General features: G+C 29.6%; 1 protein-coding gene across 5 annotated transcripts in view; it reads left to right on the plus strand.

Annotated features, from left to right (window-relative positions):
- LOC134707862 (ecdysone receptor-like) overlaps nt 1-16349 on the plus strand; it is a 121652-nt gene extending 105303 nt beyond the window's left edge. For 4 of the 5 annotated variants that reach the window (XM_063567966.1, XM_063567967.1, XM_063567964.1 and 1 more), the window contains 3 exons: nt 6385-6540; nt 6935-7160; nt 10081-16349. In XM_063567966.1, the coding sequence (XP_063424036.1) occupies nt 6385-6540; nt 6935-7160; nt 10081-10331 (633 nt within the window). In that variant the 3' untranslated portion in view covers nt 10332-16349. The remainder of the gene's footprint in view (nt 1-6384; nt 6541-6934; nt 7161-10080) is intronic. The other variant, XR_010105778.1, reaches the window with a different exon arrangement.
- The last annotated feature ends 248 nt before the right edge of the window (nt 16350-16597 follow it).

Here is a 16597-nt window from a genome sequence, read left to right on the forward strand (position 1 = left end):
GCAATAAAAAATCTTGTTGCATTTCCCGCATAGATAAAAACAACGCAGTTCTTAAAAATTTCTGCAAATTTATTAGATGTGTAGTTTTCTTGTCATGTTTTGATATTTATATATACCCCTAGGCCATAATGTAAAATAAAGATCACAAGATAAGCAGGAATCAGTTTTTCATGTATTAATTTACATTGTACCTTATAATTGAATAAGAATATATGTGTATATATATATACAACGCGTCTAAATATCAACCCAACAATGTTAGATCTGTAAATTTGCTTTCGCAAATTTTTGGTTCTTCCCTCGCCGGGATTCGAACCCATGCTACTGTGATATCGTGACACCAAATCGCCTGCATTGCATATATATATATATATATATTTAGATTATATGCCTTGATAATATAATGACATTTCTTGGCCATTTACTTCTCCAAATTATGGGTAGACAGGTGTGGATCCAGAGGGGGGTTCTGGGGGTTGGATCCCCCCCTTTTTTTTGGACAATCAATGCATTTGAATGGGGACATGTAATTGGAACCCCCCCTTTTTAAAATGGCTGGATCCGCCCCTGGTAGACCTGGCTGTACATTTACTATATGCATTTTCCTTTAGAAGACTATATAGCAAATAAATAAACAAGCACAGTTCAGTTGGTATCTACTTGTACATGTACTTCCACTTAAATTATCACACATGTCTGTATTTACATGGTAGTAGATTTAATGGGGTCATGTAGAGTTTATCACACAGGTAAAAATAGAAGTCAAAGAGGCACATTGAGGGTATAATTTAATTATTTTGGTATTTAATCCTCTAATAAAAAAGAAGACTGTTATATAGCTCCACATTGCTAATTTTTAAGATTTGAACACAAAATGCCTATTTTCTTATTTCCTGCTTCATATACATGTACTTTCTGTTTTGTAACTAGATATTTGACTTTCATCACTCAAATTCACAAATATTAAACTTTTTCAAAGACTTCTTTCTTTTTCACTACATTTAATTTCTTTAAACTACTCAAATCAAATTTTGATGTGTTTCACTTTCCTCTTTCCTAAATTATGCCCTGTTCAAAAACATTCATTAGCCTTGACCAAGAGGTTTATTAAGGAAGAGTGATGGACCATTGAGCACAGGTAACATTTGACGTTGAACTACATTTTATCAGTCAAGAGTTTGATCAATTGGTTAGGTGGAGAAATGGCATATGAGGTATCTGAGGACAAATAAATAAAGATTATATATCTACCAATTTGTTTCTTTCCAAGAGCCCTTTCTATTCTTTTTTTATACGGATCAGATATGAATTATTTGAAAGACATCATATCAATATATGAATTCACAGAAAACTTTAGAACCAAAATTGTCAGGACATTATGGTGTAAATGAAACTTTTTAAAATTTGAAAATCTAAATTTAAGTCTCTGTTCACTAACCATGGAAATGATAGTGTGACTATAGTGCATGGTGTCTTATAAACAAGGTTTTTTTTTCAATTTATACCTCTTGTTCTAAATTAACCTACTTTGAAGTGACTTTCAATATTAAGTAGTGTTTGGCCACAGGAATTTGTGTCTGAAAAATCAATTATACATATTTTAAAAGATATATAGGTTATTTTATTTTTAAGAGACAAGTGCCTTTCGGTTTATCTATACCATACACAAGTTCACACAAAACTAGCTATTTAACACAAAAATCTGAAAACTTGATGCACAAGTTAACAAAACAAGACAAAAAAATAGCATGTAAGTTCAAAACTAACTAAATTATTAGCTTAATAGAACAACATTTAAAAAAAAAAAACAGAAGCAAGTTACTGAAGAAAAAAACCAAAGTGTAAGTATACATATGAGAAGTAAACAAAATATATAAGGAAAACAATAGCAGCTTAGTATTTAAAATTAACCTATCGCATTATAGCAGCTTTTGAAAATTGAATAAAAGAAACTGAAATCCTGATAAACAAGTATCAAACAAAATATAAGAAAACAACAAAATAATTAAGTTTTGCTCATTGTTGAAGGCCATACCGTACGGTGACCTATAATTGTTAATGTTTGTGTCATTTTGGTCTTTTGTGGATAGTTGTCTCATTGGCAATCATACCACATCTTCTTTTTTATAAGTATAAAACAACCTTTAGCATTAGACATTAGCAGATTTTGAAAGTAGCTATTGTATCAATATTCAAATGTCTGTTGTCAATACTTCATTACAGTTATATATTTGATCATTGTAGTTACATATTTAGTAACTGTCTAGATGGACAACACCACTAAACATCATTTATTTAACATTTAGAAATCATTGGAATGAATTTTTATTGCATATTATATTATCCATAATGATTCAGGTTACCACGTAAAAACATTGATAAGCAGAAGTTCATTTGGACATACTACTGCTGCAGTTAGTTTTGTTCAGTAGATTTTTAGTTCTCTATATCAATTGAACATTTAATTACTTTACTTTGAACTGTAATTTGATTAAGTCAGATGCAAATGATCAACTATGATATTATCATACAAGTTCAACTATCATATCATACAATATAAAAAAGAAGATGTGGTATGATTGCCAATGAGACAACTATCCACAAAAGACCAAAATGACACAGATATTAACAACTATAGGTCACTGTACGGCCTTCAACAATGAGCAAAGCCCATACTGCAGTTTATATTAAAAAAACAATGGGAAATGGACAGGTATTCTCAAAGAAATCCCTGAAGTAAGAATGTCATATGTATAAAAATAAGGCAGTGTTATAGGATTGCCATTGGTACAACTATAACACAATAGACAAAAGGGTGTGCAAGTACACAACCAAAGGTCATTATACATCCTTTAACAATGAGAAAAAACAGTACCACATAATTGAATGATTTATAGCACAAACATGACAAAATGTAAATCAATTCAAAATAGAAATCCAAGGTCCTGATTTATGTTCTTGTTTGTAGAATTGTTTTTTTCTGTTTTCCCTATGTATTTATATGTATGTACTTATTTCTACAGGCCATTTTATACTTTGATCTTTTTCCAATTCATTTGTAATTAAATTTTCCTTCTGGTTGTGAATTTTAAAAATCCACATTTTGCTTACTTTTTTCATTATAAGCCAAACAAACTACATAAAACATTTAAATTTCATATAACTGTTATTTCTTTTGGCAGCTTTAAATTGAATCTGTGTGTGAATTAATTTTCCTATATTGCTTGTGGGAGCATGATTGGAAATTTCAAATACATCTTTATTTAAATTAATAATAAAAGGATATTTAAGGTGCACATCTATGAGACAGCACACCAACTATAAGAAATAAATGACAATTAACAGACAACCGTCTTTAGATGAAACTGTTGTATTTGCTGGACCACAAAGATAGTGATAGCCTTTTTAGAAGAATTTTCACCACATTCTTATACTGACATACATGTAGTTAAATGAAATACTTTCAATTAATATTCAGAAATAAATTTGAATATGTATGATGATAGTTTACTTTTTCTGATTTCTTTTGAAATCAATGGACACTAGTGCTTTAAGGTCTTTTTATCATGCAATGAATACAAATTCAAAAATTCATTTTTATCTGTATGTAAAATTATTTCATCTTTTTCTACACCTGAATCATCCCTCAGCTTGAGAAAATATTTTCAGTAGATTCTGTTCTTTTTTTAGCTCACCTGGCCCGAAGGGCCAAGTGAGCTTTTCTCATCACTTGGCGTCCGGCGTCCGTCGTCGTCCGTCGTCCTGCGTCCGGCGTCGTTAACTTTTACAAAAATCTTCTCCTCTGAAACTGCTGGGCCAAATTAATCCAAACTTGGCCATAATCATCATTGGGGTATCTAGTTTAAAAATTGTGTCCGGTGACCCCGCCAACCAACCAAGATGGCCGCCACGGCTAAAAATAGAACATAGGGGTAAAATGCAGTTTTTGGCTTTTAACTCAAAAACCAAAGCATTTAGAGCAAATCTGACGTGGGGTAAAAATGTTCATCAGGTCAAGATCTAACTGCCCTGAAATTTTCAGATGAATCGGACAACCTGTTGTTGGGTTGCTGCCCCTGAATTGGTATTTTTTGGGAAATTTTGCTGTTTTTTGTTATTATCTTGAATATTATTATAGATAGAGATAAACTGTAAACAGCAATAATGTTCAGCAAAGTAAAATCTACAAATAAGTCAACATAACCAAAATGGTCAGTTGACCACTTTAGGAGTTATTGTCCTTTATAGTCAATTTTTAACCATTTTTCGTAAATCTTGGTAATCTTTTACAAAAATCTTCTCCTCTGAAACTGCTGGGCCAAATTAATCCAAACTTGGCCATAATCATCATTAGGGTATCTAGTTTAAAAATTGTGTCCAATGACCCCGCCAACCAACAAAGATGGCCGCCATGGCTCAAAATAGAACATAGGGGTAAAATGCAGTTTTTTGCTTATAACTCAAAAACCAAAGCATTTAGAGCAAATCTAACAGGGAGTAAAATTGTTAATCAGGTCAAGATCTATTTGCCATGAAATTTTCAGATGGATTGGACAAACTGCTGTTAGGTTGCTGCCCCTGAATTAGTCATTTTAAGGAAATTTTGCTGTTTTTTGTTATTATCTTGAATATTATTATAGATAGAGATAAACTGTAAAGGGAAACAATGTACAGCAAAGTAACACCTAAAAATAAGTCAACATGACCTAAATGGTCAATTGACCCCATAAGGAGTTATTGCCCTTTATAGTCAATTTTTAACAATTTTCATAAAATTTGTAAATTTTAACTAACATTTTCCACTGAAGCTCTTAGGCCAAGTTCAATATAGATAGAATGATTGTAAGCAGCAATAATGTTCAGAAAAGTAAGATATACAAACACATCACCATCACCAAAACACAATTTTGTCATGAATTCAAATGCGTCCTTTGTTTAATATTCACATAGACCAAGGTGAGCGACACAGGCTCTTTGGAGCCTCTAGTTTGTTTAATTCACAATGTTCTGATACTGTGGATTCATTCATTTTCGTTGGGTACCAATTTTCGTGGATTTCGTGGTCACAGGTGAACCACGAAATTAAATGTTCCACGAATGACAAATTTACTATAGGCTTGTATGTAGACTGCATCAAAACCACGAAATTAAATATCCATAAACATGCAAGTTTTCCCTAATCCACGAAAATTGAGCAACCTAGTTCTCAGACAGTAAATTCAACAGTTCCACCTTTACCAACAGGCAGGTGTTTAAGGTCTTTTTCTTAATTTATAAAACTTGTGAATGAAATTAATAGATCAGTGTTCAAAATCTAATTTTCCAAATGAGGAATTTAAGACTGCTGTACGAAAAAAACTTATGAGTCAGGCTATAAATACTAGGAGGGGGCAGAAGGACCTTTATGGGGAGTCTTGATTATGCCTCTAATTTTACAGGAACTCAGGATTTACCCTTATAAGAACTCTGGAATTGATGATTAAGTTTATAGGATTAAGGTTAAGAAACTTATTTTTGTGGGGGAATTGTGGATGATGCAACCTCTTACTAGATTTCCCTTCTTTTGTTTAAATACTATATTTGAGTCGTGACAGCCTTGTACACAGCAACTTTTGCATAGGTACTATTTCCGTACTAAAAATCTGTACCTATGCAAAAGTAGCTGTGTAAGAAACTGACTATTTCTAGCTATACAGAATGAGAGCCATCTTACAAGTATCTTTCTCTTATTTTCGTCAGTTGATTGTATGTAGATTTATGATACATTTTCACTATAAAAGTTTTTAAATATTTCTTAAAGTCAATATATCTGATGATTTTATTATTAATCTGATAGTCCTAGAAACTAAAAGTTAAAATTATTTATCGAATTTCCTTTGAAAAAGTATCCAGAGTATAAGTTCATATGACGTACGAAAACATATGATCTGACCATACTTACTGCTGAACTCAGTTTTCATGTTCATTTGTATAGGGATTAATATTGATGTCAATATCACTGCCTTCAACTTAGTTTAGCTATTATGTTTATCTGTATATCTATTGTTCAGTGATATGAATCTCAAATCTAGCCATGCAGGCAGATCTTTTATTGAAAATCTATGTAATACTTTTCTATTAAAAATTGCATATAGTTTTGAATATTTTTTTTATTATATATCAAAGAATACATTTATTGCTGCCCTACCCCCCCCCCCCCCCCCCTTTCTTGTGCACACAAACAATTCTATCAGATTATGCATTGATTATAGAAAATTTAATCACGTAACTTTATCTGACAATTATCCGATTCCTCGTTTTAGCCTTTGTTTCATATTTTAGCTTATTTTTTGACTAATTGTTATTGTTTATAATTTTTGACCAATTGTCATTGTTTATTTACAGGATATTAAGCCTACAAACAATGTGGAGTCAGGAGAACATGTCCTAGGCAGTCTGGCCAGAATGACCGTTTTAATTACTCATTTAATTGTAGAATTTGCTAAAAGTTTACCAGGATTTGACCGTTTATCAAAAGATGATCAAATTATATTGCTCAAGGTAAGTTTCTTTTATTCAGTCTTTGATGCCCCTATCGCTGAGTTTTTTATGCCATCAAATGTTTTGAAACTTGTACACAATGGATATAAGAAAATGTGTTATGAGTGCCAATGAGACATCTCTCCATCCAAGTCATACCATTATATTTCAAATTACACACTTCAACACAGAGACTTGTCTCACACCAAACAACAAGGGCTTCAAAAATTATTAGTGTAAAACTATTAAAACAGGAAAACAAGCGGTCTTATCTATATAGAATCAAGAAATGAGAAACACTCAAGAACAACAACCAATGAATAATATTTATTAACACAAAACTCTGATCAAGTAGCAATTTTTGTCACGTTATATTTTTACACTTTTTTTACTTATATTGTTTTTTATATTGCAGTGTGCCTCTAGTGAAGTTATGGCTATCCGAGCCAGTAGATGTTATGAACCTACTAGCAAAGCAATTGTGTTAGCCAATGGAACTCCACTAACAATGGAAAATATGATTGCTGCTGGTCAGCCACAAGAATATACAGAATTAGTGTTTAAATTATGTGAAGATTTAGCCAAGCTGGGTTCTGACAATGCAGAATATGCATTGTTTACTGCCATTGCAATATTTTCATGTAAGAATTGTCATTTAATGCAAATTTAAAAGTTATTGGGTGGATTTATTATTGCCATTTTTAAACGAATGGACAAAAATGAAAGATTAATTATTGCTATTTTGGAAAAGATGACAAGAGAATACATGTATATGTATCAAATGTCAGAATGCAAGTTCTTATGATTGCGATAATTACCAAGAGCATTATTCCCATTTATAAAAACCTTGCAAAAACTTATGAATATATATATTTACAGTAATTGGCCTGATAAAGTCGGTTACCCCATTTTTGTCACTGAAATTATTAAAAAAAAACAACAATTGTCACTGTTAAAATTTAAACGTCTATTGAAATTTCAGTAATTTCAAATCGTGTGATTGTTTGCAGTATTTTCATGAAATAACTGGTTTTTCATCATCAAGTAGAATAAGAAAATGCTTGTAAATAATTCTAGTACACTTCATGAATGTTTAAATAAGCCAAAATTCTGGATAATACAAGTTGATTCCAGTTTTTGTTATGCAATGGAAAAATTTTGATGAAGTATTTAATTTTGATATTTGTCTGGTAAAACTGGATTTTTGAATTAAAATTTAATATCCATATCAGATAAATTATTAATTTTGAAAATAAATAAGGGCATTCTCCACAATTTTAAATAACAAACATGGCAGAATGTAAACAAACCTTGTGAAGTTTGAAACCCAAATTTGGTAAGAAACGTTCAAGTAATTTCAAGGATTCTAGAAAAATGACTCACTTTATAGCAGCTTTGTACAAGTACTAATTAAGAGTGGGTTAAATATTTACAATCAACATCAAAAAGTCGAGCAAAACTGTGAAAACAAGAGACTAGGCTAAATGAAGCATTCATCATTCAAAAGGTGAATGACCACAAGAATTCGACCATCTCACACCTATTCTTAAAATAATTCCAATGTCTAGGTCATATTGTTGTACAGTGTATACAAAACAAAGATGGCATATTATTTGAAACAGAAACAAACAATACCTTATTGGTAATATTGTGCCTATTCTCAAAAGGAAAAAAAAAAAGATTGATTGATTAATTGTTGGTAGCTTAACGCCCAGTTGCAAATATTTCATTTCAAGGATAGGTTTAAAGAGGGGGAATGAATATACTGGGCCACACATCAGTCTTGTGAAATTGTTTGTTACATTTTTTGAAAAACTACAAATCAGAGCTACCTGAAATTTGATATAAATCTTCATGTGAATATGCAATATAGTGTGATTTGTCTTTACATCTATTGCGCGTCCATATCCTGTTAACCGAATTTTTGTTTATTATAACATATGAATACACATTACTACTAACATATAACTATAAAGGAAGGGTTTCATTAGTCAGTTTTAGCTCACACTATATCCTGTTGTACTTATATTCATTCATTCAAAATTGTTAGAAATATCCAAATTGAAGAAAATGATTGTTTTGATTTAGTTCATGTTTTAGTTCATGTTTCATGTTCATGTAAAATGTTTAATGTTAGATTTAAAAAGAAAAAAAAACGTTTTAAACAATGAATAAACTGAAAACAACTGTTTTTATACTCAAATCTTTTAGAGAATGTTTTTGTGAATACACAATGTATAAGTTTTCATGTTATTGAGAAATTCCGCATTTAAACCTAAAGAGATTTTTTTCAAACACTTTAATTTAGGTCATCCTTAACTTGTGGAATAAGTACCCTCAAATACTATTTGTAATGTTTTCCTAATTATATCCTGAATATATAAGCTCCATCTTAATTTTAATAACAAGAAAATATGTCATATGTAAGTTTACTTAATTATGTTTTAATTCTGTGTCAATTTCAATCTTTTAAGTAAAAGTTATATTTTAATTTGTCCATCATTTGGTTCAACTGTTGCAATCAGTTTATATATATTGATTTTTCATATTTGTCACTTTGAAAATCTGCTGTATAAAACAATAGGTCTTTTTTATTTTTTGTGTGTGAAAAAACCTGCTGTGATATTATACCTCGCTTACGCAAATAAGATCTTTGGGAATAAATTTACATCTTGTTGTTTTTGATGTGATAAACCAATTTGTTTAAGCTTTTCAATGATGACTATTTACCAGATGAAAACAATATAGAAACTTTTCAAATCACTTTCTTACAGATATTTTTAACTTTTTACTCAGCTGACGAAATATGAATAAAAAACGTAAAACATTTATAATAACATAAAAGTTTTTTTTTAAAGTGACTTAAAATGGTTATAAGGTTTGTTTTTTTCTATAAAAAAGGGAATTATTCCCTCTTGTTTATATATTTAAGATAAGTAAACAAAGAAGGCTCTTATTGTAATAACATTAACGGTACAAATTTTTTCTGCACCAGATGCGCATTTCCACAATACATGTCTCTTCAGTGATGCTCGTTGCCAAAATATTTGAAATCCAAAGCTTATATAAAAGATGAAGAGCTATAATCCAAAAAATATAGCCAAATCTGTAATTTATATACTCAGAATCACCAAGATAGTATGCTTAAAAAAAATATATTTTCAGTAACTTTCAACGTCAATCCATGATTTTCATTTTAATCAGATTATTAACAAAAGGTCCATGAAAATACAGAAGATGAAAATCAGGATATGGAAAATACTAAACTCTCAATAAGAAAATGTTTACTGCGTTGGAAATTTATATTTATGGTTTTACTTACACCCATAAATTCTGCAAAAAGTGGTATCCAACAAATACAATAAATCAGAAGCAATACAGTACAAAATCGTAAATACAAACAAAGGATAATAATCAATATCAGATCCCATAAAAAAATGCTCATCTTTACTGAAAGCAAGCTCAAAATATTCAACCAATTTAAATGAAAGAATCAATGCTATTCTTATTGCTATGTATAAATTAACACTTATATTTATTAAAGTAATTTATCTTTTTCAGCTGACAGAGGTGGACTTCAAAACAGAGATCTCATTGAAGAGATTCAAAAAATGTACGTTGACGCATTAAATGAATATGAAAGTAAAAAACGATGTCGTGGTGGAAGTGCCTTAGCAAAGTATCTTCTTTTACTGATGGACCTGCGGAATATAAGTGTTGAGCACTCTAAAATGTTAACAGTTTTACCTATCCCAGAGTCTAACATGCCCAATGTAGTTAAAGATATATATATACAAGACGATGATGTATAATGTTTAATTATTGTTATTATTTATGTGGCAGCTGTGGAGACTTAAGACATGATTACAGGTTATTTAGTTAATTACATGTTATTAAATGTAGTCGATTACTGGTCATCTAGTTAATTACAAGTTATAACATGTAGTCGATTACAGGTTTTCTAGTTAATTACATGGTATAAATGTAGTCGATTGCAGATTATTTAGTAATTTACATGTTATAATGTAGTCAATTTTAGGTTATCTTGTTAATTATAGGTTATAAATGTAGTCAATTACAGATTATTTAGTTAATTACATGTTATAAATGTAGTCGATTACAGGTTATCTAGTTAATTACGAGTTATAAATGTAGTCGATTACAGATTATCAAGTAAATTACATGTTATAAATGTAGTTGATTACTGATTATCTAGTTAATTACATGTTATAAAATGTAATCAATTACAGGTTATCTAGTTAATTACATGTTATAAAATGTAGTTGATTACAAATTACCTAGTTAATTACATGTAGTCGAACTATTAACACTTTTAGTTCACGATATGTCCAAGAAAAATCTTTGCTGAAAAATTTGAATACAACACACACTAAAAGTCTATGCAATTTAAGAAAATTTCCTCTGTTTGAATTATTATTATAAATCATGAATTGAACTAGTATCCTGTAATCATGGCCAGAGTCTCTCAGTAACCTTTGTTTGTTATTTGCTCAGAGTATGATCTTGAAGTATGTGTGTTGATGTTCTAAGGGGAGATAAATCTAGTAAAGAAATTGTAACTATTTAAGCTGTACAACAATGTATTATGTGCTGAGTCTAACTCAGAATATTTACTTTTATTATGTTTAACATTAGTGCTAATTTTAGACATATTTCTGTATGAATATGGTCTACAAAGTTTTTATCTACATCAGACATAATTATTCAGGGATTTTATCAGCATACAAAGTAAATTATGATTGAATGTTTTTTGTAGGATTAGTATTTATCATTTGTATTTATTATTTCATCTTTCGTATTGTATGCCATATTTTTATTGTTTTCTTTAAATTCAACCTTTTTTCCAATTCTTTAAAGATTTGAGTAAAAATTCAACTCTTCGAATTAATATTCAGTTTGGTATCCTATTACAATAACAATTCTACAGTAATCTGGTATGTTAATTTATATCTCAGACTTAAATATTTGTAATTTTTTCTCACAGAAATATAGTAGCTTTTATTTTTTAATTACCATATTTATGGAGATAATATAGAATTCCTAGGGGCGGATCCAACCATTTAAAAAAAAAAAGGGGGTTCCAACTATATGTGCCCATTCAAATACATTGATCGGACAAAATAAAGGGGGGTTTGAACCCCGCCTGGATCCGCCAATGATTCCATTTAAATAATGGATAAAACATCAAGTTTATAATGAAAAAAAGTTTGATATCCTACGCAATGGATTCTTGTTGTTTGTAGAAGTTCAGGGGAAACTTTGTAAACAAAAGTCAATTGTCTGAACAATTTTACAATCTTATCTTTTTCATATACATTAAAAGAAAGTGAAAAGTAAAGAAGGATTCTTAATTTATCCTTTACAAATCCGAAACAACTAAATTGAGTCATTTGTAACATTTGACAGTATTTACATATTTGAAAAAGATGTATTTATCAAAATAGTAAATACATCAGCTCATGCAGTAGAGTTGTGAAGTTATTTAGTTATGTAGTTGAATCGAAGGACATACTTTCTGTTTCAATGGGTAAACATTTTTATGCAAAAATTTATGTTGAGAGAAATGAATACAGCTGTGGAGATAATTATAATCTTTATCAAAAGCAATAAGTTCAGGATATTTTTTTCCAGTCCTCTCATATTGCAAATATGTTTAAGCAAAATTGAAGATGCAAGTTAATATGGTTTATAGTGTGTATTTTCTTAAATTTTATGCAATTGTTCATCAGAAAAATCCCTGCATCTGTTATCATTATAAACATCCAAAGACTTTAGAAAAAAAATTACATGCCCCAGAATATTAACTACAAAGAGGGAAAAGGAATGGCCTGAATTATGCTAAAATAAAAGAATAACAAATATGGCAGGTTGCTACCAACAACAACAGCTTATTTTAGATGTTGTGTGTTATGATGTGACCTTCTATTCCTATCAGTTGTTCTAAATATGTACTGAAAAACATATACAACAGCTGTCTAAGAAAAACACTACATGTATTTTCTCCAAAACACAAAACAAAAAACTTACTATTCCAAAATAATATTGATAATGACATACTTATTTTTTTTATAGGTGAATAATAATACTTTTTAAAATCTGATTTCTTTTTAAACTATATAAATTCCTTTAAATATAGTCATAATTAACTTCTTATGACTTTCAAGGATGTATTAAACTGTTTTTAATCTAATTAATTATACTATGGGCTAAAACTGTCAACTAGGGGACACAAATAATCCGCAGAAACATTTGAAATATAGGATATAGTTTTTAAAATTCCACTTAAACAAATAGTAATTAAGAACACTAGACGATTTAACATTTCCTGATTTACAAGATGTCCCTTTGAGTTCAACAGTTTTCAAATTTAAAAAAAAAGGTATTTTAAGTAGAAGGGATTATTAAAGACCTTTGTTCATGGCCATATGTGACAAAGGTTTTACAGTAAATATATCTGTGACAAAGATTAAAAAGGTTTTACAGTAAATATTTACAGGTATGAATACACAAGGGTTTGGATGGGTGAACAAAATAGAGAATAATGAGCAGATAATGCATAATAAGGGGCTAAAAAATTAAGATTATATTAAAATAGAACCAAAAATAATATAGAATATTAAAAGGGTGGTAGAATATTAAAAATAGAGAATAACTGACAAAAAGATAAAACTAGAGAAAGAATATAGAAGAATGTACTGTGGATTCATTTATTTTTGTGGATTGAGGAAAACTTGCATTTTCATGGATATTTGATTTCAGTGTTTTCACAAAGTCTACTTACAAGCCTATTTGAAATTTGTCATTTGTTAAACATTTTAATGTATGGTTCACCTTTATCATGGAAACCCATGTAAAGTAGTAACTAACAAATATTAATGAATCCACTGTACTAAAAAAGACCCCCATCTAGACCTTCATACACAAATTGAACGCTATTTTAGAATGAACAACACCTCAAACTATCACTTATCAGGAGGGAGATGTCATGGAACTTGGGTTGAACATAAATAAGCAATATTGCCATTATTCCGTTTGACCAGGTTTCTCTTCTTTTTATCTTTTGACAATTATGATCAATACTCGTCAGCTTAAAAAATACATTGCTACTTTTTTCTAGTATGAGAAGAGATTGTTGCCTTGTTTTTGAAGTCTTGTATTCTGTCTTAAAAGTTGAATATGTTTTAACTATTTAAAAAAAAAATTATTATCAGGTACTTTTTAATTTAAGGATACTTTTGATAAACATAACAAATATTAATTTTACATTTTCAAATCAGTTTTTATTTGGAACTGTATATTTTATGGCAATATTATACAATATTGTGATAAAAATGAGGAAAGGGGAATAACTCTTGCTGATTTATGGTTGCTAGTGCTATGACTAATGAAGTGCTGATTTGTGGTTGATAGTGCTATGACTAATGAAGTGCTATATAGAGTGCTTTGTTGAGTGAAGTGCTAAATTAGTGCTATATGGATTATTTGGTGCATAAATGTTTTATGTGAATATTGTTGAATGAATTTTTAATGTGTTAGTTTTTATATTGTTAGAGATACATATGTTTGTTGCTCTGAGGATCAGGGATAATAGAATTATGCCTTTTGTAAATAGAAATATTTGTTTATAGAGTTTTAAATATCAATTTGTGACATATATATATTTGCTCATTTCATTTTATTTTCTCATTAGATAACAATAAAAATCATGTATGTAATATAATTAAATTTTGCAATGAAAGCATTTGAGATAATGGAAGAATTGAGTTTTTGTAAGAAATAATGATAATTGTTGAAATAGTAAGGCAGCATGTACCTGTAAGGTTTTAAGCCATTGGCAATTGGTTGATAACATTAAAAAGTGTTTTCTGATATAATAGTTTGTATACAAATGTGGATAAACTGTACTTTTCATGTTGTGAACTTGAACTAATCCCTGTAAATCACACAACCCACATTAAACATACTGTAAAATAAGCCTCAACCACTTTTAAATTTATACTGGATGTGCTCCTTGTTATTAGGAGGAAGTTACAGAAAAGCAGTAGAAGACTGATATTTCAGTGTTTGTTTCACAATAAGTAAATGTTCCGAATACACCAAATTTGTTTAAGTAGTGAAAAAAAAAGAAAAAAAGCATGCTGTTTTTGATTTGGGTATGATGAATTTAGGTGTTGATATTTGTGGCAATTAATTAAAAGAATCAAATTTGCATAGCCCAGTTTCAGTAGGATCTATTATTCTTGAACTTTGCTTTTGTTCTAATTCTCCTGATTGAACAATTTTCAGTAACAAATATATTTTTTGTGTGAATTACCAATTAGGTCCTTAAAAGGTGTTTCTGTATTATAGATACAATGAATAAGTGCTAATTCATGAAAAAGAAACCATGAGGACTAGAACTAGCTCGAATGTCAGAACATGACTAAATAAATCTATTCCACAATTGTTTAGTCCTTTTGGTTATAAACTGGCTTCAAAATGTTAGGCTTTTAACCTCCCTGATGAAGGTAAATCCAGGATAGCACTTCAAAAGCTTGAATTGTTTAAGTGTTGTTGTAATTTTTTTGTTAGAATTAATGCTTGACAGCTATAAAACCACAAATATTTTGCTTGCTTAAATTTTGTGAAGAAATACTGAAGCAAAAAGTTAGTCTTTATAATGGCTTGTAATTTATCTTTTGGGTGTGAGACTAGTATTCTCAATTAGATTTGACTGAAAACTACCTTAGTTCTATAAGAAAGATTTGTATTGGTTAATTGAAAATATTCCACCAAACTTGCCTCACATAAGATATCATATCATCAAGTGTTAAAAAAAGATATTTTAGTGCATTTAATGTATTTTAAGTTAAAGTTTTGTTGATTTTTTTAAATTTCAGCTTCATCTGTACAAACAGTTCACCAATAAATTGCTGAGAATGAAGTCTGTAGGAATAGATGAGCAATTATGTTATTCATGACTAAACATTTGAATTGGCAGACTCACAGTCCAACATTTTATAAAATTTAGATATCCATACACTGTTTTCATAAAGAAAAAATATCAATACCCAAAACATGACCAACAAGACATGGGAACCAAAAATATATATTCTGTAAACTAGTGGACAGCGAATTAACTTTTATATGGCATGATAATTCTACCTCTCTTTGATATCAGCTGACAAAGAATCCATATTGTATCAATATTGTTAACTATCATTTGTTAGTATTGTCAACAACAGAATATAGATTTGTATGAAAATTATGAGAATTTTTACTGTTTGTGTGTGTATTTTATGTATGTGTGTTGATTGATAGTCAAGGAGAAAACTCATTATAGTATTGCATCAATTTGCTCTTTCAGAATCTAATGCATCCTGGGTAAGCTTTCACCAAAACACTATGATTGGCTAACAAAGCCTTTAGCAATTACAATTCAACCAATAATATGACTTTGTTTTCATTTTGGGGTTAGAATAACGATATTACCCATAAGTCTTTAGATTCATAAATACCGAAATTAAACTTTTACAGGATTTCCATGTTGGCTGGAATGATTCGTTTACTTTCAATGCAGTATCTGTATTGTAATTATGTGTTTCAAAAAGTTCATGGAGATATCACCATTCAAAATTATATTTATATAGTTGTTTCATTATCATTGATGAAAAGAAAAGACATTGTAAAATTCTCCCACAGGATTGAGAAGTTATCTAGATTCTCATAGGCTGTTATGGTTGGTAAAGTGTTTGTGAGACTACTGTCTTAAAAATATGTAATATTGAGAAAGATTTTATTGTATATAAATAAAATATATCACTATTGTTTGCGTAATCTTGATATTCATTTGTGAAACAAAACGATTTGCGCTATTTAGTTTCATTTTAAGTACTGTACAAGTAGTACATATTTGACCTCCATAATGTGATAAAAGTCTTGTGTTTCACAAACCCACATTCACACACACACACAAAAGAGTCATAGAATTCCCTGTCAAGGTGAGGGTCAGTTGACAGCTTAAATTTATATTTATGCATAATAACACAGTCATGTAAAGATCTGGTTTTGCTCTCTA

This window comes from Mytilus trossulus, chromosome 2 (genome assembly GCF_036588685.1).
Source record: "Mytilus trossulus isolate FHL-02 chromosome 2, PNRI_Mtr1.1.1.hap1, whole genome shotgun sequence".
NCBI classification, from domain to species: domain Eukaryota; kingdom Metazoa; phylum Mollusca; class Bivalvia; order Mytilida; family Mytilidae; genus Mytilus; species Mytilus trossulus.